The 11,912-nt window shown below is 35.2% G+C and overlaps 1 protein-coding gene across 1 annotated transcript; it reads right to left on the reverse strand.

Moving 5' to 3' along the window:
* Window positions 1-6,426: 6,426 nt before the first annotated feature.
* On the reverse strand, window positions 6,427-11,327 carry LOC110039495 (GTP-binding protein At2g22870-like). Its single transcript, XM_020744584.1, has 3 exons — window positions 11,167-11,327; window positions 7,084-7,246; window positions 6,427-7,007 (listed from the first exon to the last, which is right to left on the reverse strand). The coding sequence occupies exons 1-3, from the start codon at window positions 11,325-11,327 to the stop codon at window positions 6,786-6,788; spliced, it is 546 nt and encodes a 181-aa protein (XP_020600243.1). The 3' UTR covers window positions 6,427-6,785.
* Window positions 11,328-11,912: the final 585 nt, after the last annotated feature.

The raw sequence follows: 11,912 nt of genomic DNA on the forward strand, positions 1-11,912 counted from the left end.
ACTGTTATGCTATAGAAAAATTGACAAGAAGCACTACTCCCCGTTAGAACATGCCTAAGCCTTTTTGGACGCCACTAATCTTACTTATCCACTTCCAAGTACACTTTTAGTTTCCTTATTTAAAGCATGTTCAGCATTCTTTAACCATTATTTATTATTTTGCAATAATAATATCAATGTTTGATTTTATGATAAACAATGCATCATAACATTGCATCCCAAGCGATGGTGTCCGCTGAATATTTCGCACAATAATATCTCTCATGCTAATATACTATTGTTATTGGAAAAGGACAAATCTTTATAATCTTAAATCAAAATTAGCTAATGGAACTATTTATAAGCCCTTTTTTTTTAAACGATCCTTTACGAAACCTCTGGAAGGGAATTCAAATTTAAGAAAAAAAAATAAAAATAATTTATAGTAAAATAAAAAATGCAAATAAATAAGAAGTAGATGCATAAGTATCGGGTCAAAGGGATTGCTTGCGTTCCTTGGATTACTTGAGGGAATGTATCATCTGGAGTTCTTCATAACACAGAAGTCAGATCTCGCAGTTGCCCCATTGGTGAATTATGATGCGACACTTACATTTATATTTAAACTTGAACGTTAAATTCAAACCCAATAAATCACTTTCAATCCATGAATCGGACAGCTATTGAATTATCATTGACTAACGCTCGGCCCCTTTGCAAGCATGGATTACTAATTTTAATTTATAATATTATTTTTTTTAATTTAAGAAAAAATAATGCCAACTGGTTATACTTATATACTATACATAAATGAATTATAAAAGACATATGAAATTCTAAGAAATAGTCTTCAAAGCATAAAAATATTTTTATGAATTTGTTATATATAGACCGTAAATGTGCGAAGTATGCACAATCATGAGGGTGTTATCTGCTAATAATAAATTTAAATAATAACTTCCATAATTTTATCATAACTCTTCATTTAGAGATATGTTATATGATTGTTTCAAAATATCATTTGTATAGTCTTACTCTTAAGACATATCATCAAGTTCATTTTCGAATTGAATAAATCTGGAGTGATTAATTAATATATGATATTTGACTAGTGTTGGCCATATGTCTAGTATAAATTCAACATTGAGTACATATAAAAGGATAGATTGGGGCTTGGTGAAAAGGAGAACGACTGCTATGTTTTGATTAATTAATTGTTAGGAGTAGAAGTCAAGATTTTGGACAGGTTGTCCAGTGAAATCAAAGGAGTTTTTGGATGAACAGGGAGAGGCGCCATCAAAGAAGCATTCAAGCTTTTTTTTTTCTTTGAAGGTTTTTACAATTTGAGAGCGCTAATGTGATAGTTATTAGCCGATAGCTAAGTCACGACAATGGTTCTAATATGGCCCATGAGAAACTTGAGGGAGGGTGGATACTGGTTTCAACCATGTGCATAAGGGGAAGTTGTCAATTTTGTTGCTCTCATATGAAAATTTAGACATGGGTAGCTGTTTAGTGACAATATTCCCTGATACCAAGTGTATAGTAGATACAGCAGGTAGTAAAGAACTTTAGGAGCGATATATATCATATAGTTCCGATTATATCTTACATGTTTAGAGAGCGCTCACAATCTTTCTTATTTTTAGGTATGACTCATATACCAGAATTTGGAGTCTTTGGAATTGAAGATGAGTGTCTTCTGAAATGAAGAGACGTGTCTCATTTAAGATGAGTGTCTTCTGAAATGAAGAGACGTGTCTCTTAAAATTGAAGAGGTGTATCTCCTAGAATGAAGAGGAGTGTCTTTTGGAGTAAAGAGATGTGTCTCTTGAAGATAAGTGGGTGAGGGGGAGCGAGGACGTGTTAGTAATTTTATCTGTAGTTTAACTATATATATGCTACGTAACTCAATGGGTATTACTTGACTCCTCTGAAATAGTGAATTCGCCGCTCTGCTCCCAAGGACATAGGCATCTTTGCAGAACCTCATTAAATCTCTGTTCTTCTAGTTTTGTGTCGATTTATGTTTTATCTTCGCCCTAATTTCTCAATAATTGGTATCAAAGCGAGATTTTAGGGCAGGAAAGAAAATATTGGGCGGTGCAGTAAATACGAAGGAGTATTACGGCTAGGGCTTCTAGGAGTTCGGGCGGTTTTGCCGCAGTTCCTTGGACGAGTTCGGGACCTGCGACCAGGCTTCGGCAGACAGTTCAGGCGCGATGCAGAGTTCGACCTTGCCGAGGGTTATGCTAGCAGTTCGCGCGACGGAGGAGTTTGGCCGAGATTCGCGACGCGGGTTCGCTCCAGATTGTTCGGCGAAGGATTTTGGACAGCGCGACAGGCTTCTGCAACAGTCGCGACTCCGCGCAACACGCAGAAGAGTTAGCGGACGACATTCGCGATCGGTTCGGGATGATAGTTCGCGGGATCGTTCGTGGGAAGAATAGTTAGCGGGCGAAGTAGATCGTTCGCCATCGGGCGAGATTCACACGAAGTTCGCCGCGACTTGAAGATCGGGCGAGCGACAGGAGAAGAGGGCAGAGAGAGGAGAGGAGTTTGGTGTTACCGCGAACAGAATCATTTTTTTACGAATATAGATAAATTGTGACAGGCGGCAGGTACAGGCGAAGCTAGTAGGTTCCACTAGTGTTTTTGCAGAGGTATTTCACGATCAGACATGAGATGTTTTGTGATTTCGTCTCCAGGACTGCAATTTAGTCGAGGTGCTGACGCGAACAGAAAAAGTAATTCGTGTGAAAAATTTGATTCACGAATCACAACAGAATTGCAGGAAAATTGCTGCAATTGACAGAACAAATTTCAAGCTTTCTTTGAATTTATTTACGGTGTGTTTTTGTTTCGACACGGGCAGAAAAAATTTGATTTTGCAGAGGTATTTCGCGACCAGACACCAGATGTTTTGTGAACAGAGGAAAGATTTCATCTCGCAGGATTGCAATTTAGCCGAGGTGTTGACGCGAACAGAAAAAGTAGTTCGTGTGAAAAATTTGATTCACGAATCACAACATAATTGCAGGAAAATTGTTGCAATTGACAGAACAAATTTCAAGCTTCTTTGAATTTATTTACAGTGTGTTTTTGTTTCGACACGGGCAGAAAAAATTTGCTGCAAGATTAATTTCAAATAATAATGACTGGTGCAAATTTCGAGATAGTGAAACTCGTTGAAACCGGAAACTTCAGATTGTGACAAACAAGGGTGAAATATTTGTTGGCACAACAAGAAATTTTGAAGGCTTTACGAGCTATGAAACCTGATAATATGGAAGATGAAGATTGGGAAGAAGTGCAACTACGAGTGGTAGGTATCATACATTTATGTCTGATAGATGAAATTATGTATTATGTTATGAATCTGAAATCTCCAGGAGAAATATAAAAGAAATTAGAATATCAGTTTATGTTCAAATCTTTAACAAATAAATTGTATCTGAAACAAAGACTGTTGGGCTGAAGATGCAGACAAACACTAAACTGACGCAACATTTGAATGTCTTCAATCAAATAATCACATATCTGATACGGCTTGATGTGAGTATTGAGAATGAAGATCAGGCAATGATTCTGTTGGGTTCATTGTCTTCCTCCTATGAACATCTGGTGACTACTCTTACATATGAGAAAGAAACAATCAAAATTGATGAGATTACTGCAATATTGTTGGCTCACAACCAGCGGAAGCAGAATGCAGGGGAAAACTCTCGTGGTATGTTTATATGCTAAGGGTAATCAGGATTGTGGAAGGAATGAGGAGAAGGAGAGTTCTGGAATGCGAAATTCCAGGTCAAAGCCTAAAGGCAGAAAAATGATTCATTGCTACAAGTGCAAGAAGCCAAGACATATGAAGAGAGATTGCTCAAAGCTCAAGAAACAGTTTGATGAGAAACATGATGTATCTTCCAAGTCAGTGAATATGATGCTGAGAAACAATTCAGATTGCAGTGATGGTGATGTATTTTCAGTTACAACAACTCAGTTGAAAGATGCATGGATTCTTGATTCAGGATGTTTTTATCACATAACACCTAATAGGGAATAGTTTACTTCATACATGTTATCTGATTCTGGTTCAGTTCTAATAGGGAATAGTTTACTTCATATATGTTATCTGATTCTGGTTCAGCCTATTTGTGTAATAATAGATGTTACAATATTACTGGTATTAGCAAAGTCAGAATTAAGATATATGATGGCACTGTCAGAATATTATGTGATGCAAGATATATTCCAGATTTGAAGAAGAATTTAATTTCTTTGGTCACTTTAAACAGCAATAGTTTTATTACTAAGACAGATGAGGATAGAGAAATCATCAAAATTGTTAAAGGTGCATTGATTGTGATGAAAGAAAAGATCGCTGCAGGTAATATCTATAAACTGTTGGAGAGTACAGTTGTATGTGGAGTTCACTCTTGTGGAGTTCACTCTGTTGAATCTGTTGAATCATATAATGAAAATGCAGCAGATATGTTGACCAAGCTAGATACTATCAACAAGTTCTTGCATTGCTTGAACTTCTTGAATGTTTGCAATTGTTAGACGACATGGTTGCCTGAAAAGTTACCGTTTGAAAAATGGATGGTATTCTTTGTTGTTCTCTCTTCTAAGGAGTTGGATATTCGCCAAAATGGAGATTTGTTAGTTATATGTACTCCTAAGGGGCTGGATATTCGTAAGGTAGAAATTTGTTAGGTATGACTTATATACCAGAATTTGGTGTCTCTTAGAATTGAAGAGGTGTCTCCTAGAATGAATATGAGTGTCTCTTACAATTATCTATATTTATATTTATGATGTGTGACCCTATGGGTATGAAACTGAACTCCTCTGAAATAGTGAAATTCGTCTCTCTGCTCCCGAGAACATAGGCATCTTTGTCGAACCTCGTTAAATCTCTATGTGCTCTTCTAATTTGTGTTGATTCATGTTTTTATTCGCCCTAATTTCTCAATACTTATATACATGTATTGAAGTAAGAGCATGACAACATATGACATTGCAATCTTATTACAATGATTAGGATTGAGGGAGGAGGTTAGAGGTCATAGGCTAAGATGAAATTATAAAAAGGTAGATGACAAATCAATTTTTTATGAGCGTATAGAGTTGTTACTTATATTACAATCATCATCATATCCATCCAATCATGTCATAACCTGTGCTACAATCATTTCCTCCATGACTTACATCGCATTCTCTAGTGTATGGTTAGTCTTCTTCTGGGCTTTCTTCACATTCTAACTTGCACTATAATTCTCTTTTAAGTCCTGCATTATGATCTCACTTGTACTGGAGCTATCATCATTAAATCTTACAACATAATCTCACTGGTGCAACAACCATCTCCTTTTGATATATCAAAATATGTGTCATAGCCACATAGGCAGCAAAACCATTTCCTTTAACACATTGGTGAGCCAAGTTTACTCGTGAGTTGGCTCATTTTAAAAAAAAATTATATTAAATTTTAAAATTTTATTTTTAGATTATTAAAAAAAATTTAAAAATGATATTTAATAGTTTATATCAATTGATACTTTATTATCTCTTATTTGCTCATTCTATTTATCATTTTATCATGACACTAGCTTAAATTAATTTTATTTTCTCTAGTTTATAATAAAGTGAGCCAGCTCAAACTCGTGAACTTAAACTCAAGTTTGAGCTTGAACTCGATTTATTAATAAAACTCGAGCGCATGTCAATTGTAGCTCGGGCTCAATTCAACTCTTTTATACCCCTAATCACAACCTTGCTTGCTTTAGTCATATTCTTTGTGATCTAGATCATAATCATGATTATGCCGCTATAATCTTCTTCAAAACACATTACCATCTCACCTATACCGTAATAGTTTTCTTTAAGATTTGCGTTACGATCTCTTTTGCACCACAAACATGACACCACCTCATGTTTACTGCCAACCAATTTACATCACTCCTTTGTTCATCTCGGCAACAACTTGCATTTTTTATCCTTTATTTAGGGCATTTACCTGCATACATATAATGCTTATGTATTCACAAAACTAACACCCAAATTTTCATATTTTCATATATCACTCAAATGTTTAAAAAAGCATTAAAAATATCACTATTACTACCGTTTTAAAAGTGAAATATACATTTTCATATATGGGTTTATGACACCAAAGTGTGATAAATATAAATGTCAAATATGTAAATGCATGCATAAGAATTATGTGGTATGCATTCAAGTTTTTCTACTTATCTATGTTGGCTCCTCCCACTTACAAAATAACTAGCGGATATAGAAGATACCACGTAATTTCTTTGTAAGTATAACCTGTAATTTCTTTGTAAGAAGTATAACCTGTACTGCAGTGAGTAGATAAACCTGGAGATTTTACACTTGTCGTATGTTCATGTATAAATCTATTTCCGCACTCTTTACATCCACTAATTGTTCATATGATATGGACCCTATAGCTAAGACGATGATGATCGACAATCTCCGCTGACTCAGTTTCTCACAAGCAACAGTTTCCAGTCCAACTAAAAAACCAATCAAATTGGTAAACCCGAGTCGATAACAGCAAGTAAAACCACAAGCGAAATACTCGTTTTACCAGACTCAAATTGGTAAGCATGGTTGATAAGAAATCTAAAAAGCTCCATTTTCTGATTCCTGCCTTAGATTTGCACACAGAAATAATTCTTTTACTACTACCAAGCATGATTAAAATCCAAAATATATGCACACAAAGGCTTACAAATTGAGGAGACGAGCGGCTTGGTAGAAAACTTTGAACACTACATTAATTATTCCTCGCTATTATCCCAGTAATTTCTCAACTGTGACATGTGGAGCAGCAGTTCATCACGACCTAAGCCAGTAACACTACTCGTCATGATCCATGGAGGAGGTTCTCGACGATAATATGTTTTCAAGAGCTCCTGAAACTGTTTAATGTTATCGGCGGGACGGCTTCCCTTACCGCCCTTAGTTTTGTCACATTTAGTGAAAACAAACGTCATTCCAATCTGAAATAATTATTACACAACTTTGAAGATTCATTCTAGTAAACTGAAAAAGTAATGGAGGAAGAGTTGAACTTACGTTATTGCGACCCAACCAGTTGGCACAATCAAGGTCAATTTGTTGGGGTGGAACACTGGCATCAACAAGCAACATGACGGCGACAAGCGTTTCTCGTTTCTGAAAATAGCCCTTGGTGAAGGAGGACCAGTCCATCCGAGCAGATTCCGAAGCATAAGAAAACCTATTCAAATTTGAATGGCCAGTAAAAAAAAATTCAAATTTGAGGGAGAAATACACTAAACAAATCTATTCTTCAGTCTAAATTAAATTAAGCCACCAAAAGTTCAATGTATTATATGGGCTACGTCCAAAGTAGCCATAAATTGTTCAAAAGAATAACGTACCAAAAGAAAACAAATCTCAACAGATAATGTATATTGTATAGAAAGGAAAAGAGTCTGAGATGGTTGACAAATTGCTTGCCAAACTACCCCATATAGAGATACCACCAAATTGAGTGCGAGAAAGAGTTCAATATATGTTAGAAACTATGGATTCACATAAGAATTAATGCTCAATTTTGTTTTTATTCCAACTCTTGATTAATCATAGATTTAGATTTATGAACATACTCTAATAAATGTGTTGATTCACATATAAAATCATCTAATATAAATATACATTGTATCTGTAAATTATTTTTTGCATCTAAAATAGTCTCTAGGCTTTAATGAATATTCATGATTTATTGTCTATGCAATAAGATCAACTTGAATAAATCAGTAGTTCTTATGTTGGTGTGAATATAAAGGTCTTAATATGAGACGGCATTGCTTTCTCTCGAAATACGTGAAGAGCAAGTGTGATAGTCCAATTATAATGATTGTAATACTCAATATGCAAAACTATGCATAAAGCCTTATGCACGGTTTACGCTAAATTGTAGTTTAGCTCATCCATAACTTTTGCTTCAAACCTTTAGTAAAACAGATAAGAATTAGCAAAATAATCTAAAAGCAAAAATTAATTAAATACAAGATTTATGAACCTTGTATAATAATCAAACATGCCATGCCTATTTGTTTATAATCTTGAAATTCATCATGCAGTTGACCCCTATAATCAATGAATGATTAATATTGCTTTCTTAAGTTTATGTTTTATATAAGCTCACAACAAATTAGTACCATTTTTTTTTTCAAACAATTGAGTATGACCTTTGATTTGACACGTTCAGCTCTATGAGACTAAAATAGATAATTTAAAATTTTCATTCAATTTGAAAATTTAATAGGATCATGTCTCTCCTTGAACGTAGGAATATGATTTTGAATCATGTGATATTTATCTTTATGCCTGGAATCATGTCATTTAAATTGCATTATTTATTAAATAATTTTATTGGCTCACTAAATATCTCCTATATTTAGTTAACATGATCATGCAACTATAATATCGGATAAGAATTTGATGAGAGAGGGTTTAGGGCTAGATTTCCTGATGCACAACAAAATAAAGACCAACTAACGGGAAATAGGATTCACAAATCAAAGATTATTGATAAGATAAAACTTCTTTAGACACAAACCTGAAAACAAGGGAATTAAAACTCAAAAATAATACAATGAATAAATTTGAGAAAATCATAATACATTAGATGTAACAGACTTATCATAATACATTAGATGTAACAAGCCAATCAACAACGGCTGCAAAATCAGGAAGTAATAGCAATTTATTAACCCCTTGTACAATCTCATTTGTACAAATTTGAACAGAATTAAGAACGCATTAATAAGGTAATACCAAGATATGTAGAATAAATTAGGACAATAAAAAAATTCACCAAATTAAGAAATTCAATCCTCAAACTTGTACAATGAGATCACTTTCTCTAGAATTAGGCACTTATTCAACACTTGAGAAATAACATTAAACGAGCACAGAAAGGGTTGAAACCCAAAAGAAAAACTTTTATTTCATCAAAGTTATTCAAATTGCATGTGTCAGATGATTTATTTACAGGCTCCTCATTTATAAATTAGTAGACATGACTGGCACAATAAGAGGAACAACAACAGCCTTTTATCCCACTAAAGGCTTCTTGTTGTTGTTGTTGTAGTTGTTTGTTTGCATTGCGACTTTCGCCTGGTACTGTTCCTCCGGTCTAGGATATGGAAGTTTTTTTTTTCCCATTACAGGTGTGAATTATGGCTAAAATTAAAATTTGAGTTTGATGATTTTCTGGAACTGAATTGGGCTGATATTGTGCCAGCCATAAATAAAAGAAACCATAATAGTAATTCCGAAAAAAAAAAATGCAACAGAGAATGGCTACAATCCTTAGACAGAATAAAGCATGAAAAATGATTCCAGTGCTGCAGCAGCTAGAACGTAACCCTAAGTACATATGCTTTTGTTAGCTCGCTTCAGTAAATTTTGTGCATTAATTTTTATTTTGCTGTGATGCAAGAGGCCCCGAGCTACATAATTATGCATCCGACATTCAACTTAGACCTGCAAGGCACGTAAATCCAAGCCATGCGCCGCTTCATGATGCAAACTTGTGGTTCCGAAGACAATTGAAGGTGGGGTTGAACAATGACCGCCCAAAGTTGTTGGATCAAGTTGTGGCAAAAACCAAAAATGAGTGATTACTTGGCATACTTGGGTTTGAATCAATCAGAGCTAAGATTTTAACAGGTTGCATGACAAAGCCAGGATTTATCGAAAAGCAACTCAGATCTACCTCAAGTGCCAGTAAATGCCTTTCTCTATACAACAAGAGAGAGTCACAATCGTGCATACTATGGTGTAGTAGCACATCACGATTAACAAGTGTGCTAGAATTATCTTCATATGCAACAACGGGCTGTTTGGCCGTCCCACATGAACTGCCTAACAACACGAACATTGTCACCTATGGACAGTCTATAGAAGCAACAGAATGCAAAATGAGAACACTCCAGGACAAGTACAACCCAAAATGAGCAATAACGACAAAGATTCCATGATTTCATGAACATCAGTCAGTGCTTGAAGGTAATAAGGAATGTACCAAAGCGTTGGAAATTTTAAAGGCTACTGAAGAGCAAGTCACCCAAGACATGATGCTGGATCATGCTATTGCTCAAATTTAGGCTTTTTAGGCTCGACCTCTTAATATACCCCCTTTTTTGTTAAGAAGACTGCTTGCACTACTACAGGCTTGTAATTTTTACCTTCCTCATCAATACTTAGACGATACTTATTAGTTTTTCATGCATATTGTTTGTTTTTGTGGCTATTGATGTACACACTTAATTCAAGAGAGCATAACTAATAATGAGAAAAAGAACTTAAAAAATTATACAAACATTCGCGACACAATTATAACATATTGAATTAACAGAGATTATCTATATCAAGTGTTAAGGATTATTATACTTGATGAATGGGATAGGGGTTCCTTTTGTCAAATGCTTCATGCTCAATGTAACTGGTGAATAATATAAAGAGCAAGCCTTTATCTTATGTTTCATGGTTGATGGGCCTGTTAAATGATACAAGCAAATGGCCTGGCCCTGATGCTCAGGTCACTGACAAAGGCTGAAAGTTTGATGCCCAATGCTTGGTAGATCAAAGCACAGTGAACTATGCATAACAAAAGCTTTTTTTTTTTTTCGATGCGTTGAAGGACACTTAAACCATGAAAAGCCTAGAAGAGTTATGATACTGAAGACGATGGATGCTCCTCCACTAGTGATATTGAGATATTGGGCACTCATCCAAGCATGATACTTGATTTGTATTTTCTAATTTAATTTTTGGACACTTTGTCAAATACCCAGTATTTTAAAATTGACATTTTATAAATGACATATAATTTGATATTTTAGCAATTGAATGGGTCGGATTGTTGTATTTCCTTAATGCCAGATACCTAGGGAGCGTTTGTTTTAGATTTTTGAGCCACGATCGGTATAGAATGTGGTTTTCTCAGTGTTTGGACTTCAGAAACCGCGTTATGTGGTCTAATAATATTGCGAACACGAATACCATTCCGCATTCCGTAGTTTCTTCTGCAATTGCCCCTTTGAGCCCCACCGCTTGATGTCTGGAACTCACGCAATCCTCTCCCGCTTTATCTTCGATCTCTACCCTCCATTTCTCCGCACTTACTCGATCTTGGTCTCAAAGGACGGAAGCAGCATCAGCCACTTGGAGTAACTTGGAGAAGGTAACTCCATGAGGATGAGCTCGATGACGAAGCGCTCTCTTTGATCAAGCTTCTGCCAATCACCAGTGAGGAGCAGTTCGATCGGATCATAGGAGAGGCCCATCATCCTCTGGTTTTCTTTAGAACACTTGTCTTAGGTTTTTTGGTTCAAATTAGTTAGAATAGAAAAACTGACATTTGTATGAACAGCTTAGGGGGCTGTCTAATTCAATGAAAATGAAAAACATGATGATTTTGGGTTTCGAAATATGCTTTTTCATATTTAAATAATGTTGATTTCTAATTGCATGGACCACAAGATAGAATCTGGTAAACTTGTCGTTATTCAGAACGAGCCCGATGAACCCTTCTAATGTGGCGCTTTGTGATGTGTGATAGTAGTTTTTGAAGTTTTATTAGAAAATTAAAGCTTACGTTGTGAATGAGAGCAATTAACTTTAAAGGGTGTTAGAAGTTTCAGAACTTACGATGTATTTGCCTAGGTGATAAATCAAAACTACTAGTTGTGACACCAGCGTAATCCTGCAAAGCAATTTATTATTTAGAAATAGTTAATTTTTTTGAATTGCTTTGATTCAAAGAACAATTACTTTGTAAAGGCTTTTTAGATTACTCTCTGCAAATGCCAGGCAAAAAGACAGGATTTGAAGGTATGCTATGTACACCACCAAATATACAAAGGTAGAAA

The sequence above is a fragment of the Phalaenopsis equestris genome, unplaced genomic scaffold (genome assembly GCF_001263595.1).
Source record: "Phalaenopsis equestris unplaced genomic scaffold, ASM126359v1 Scaffold000002, whole genome shotgun sequence".
NCBI lineage: Eukaryota > Viridiplantae > Streptophyta > Magnoliopsida > Asparagales > Orchidaceae > Phalaenopsis > Phalaenopsis equestris.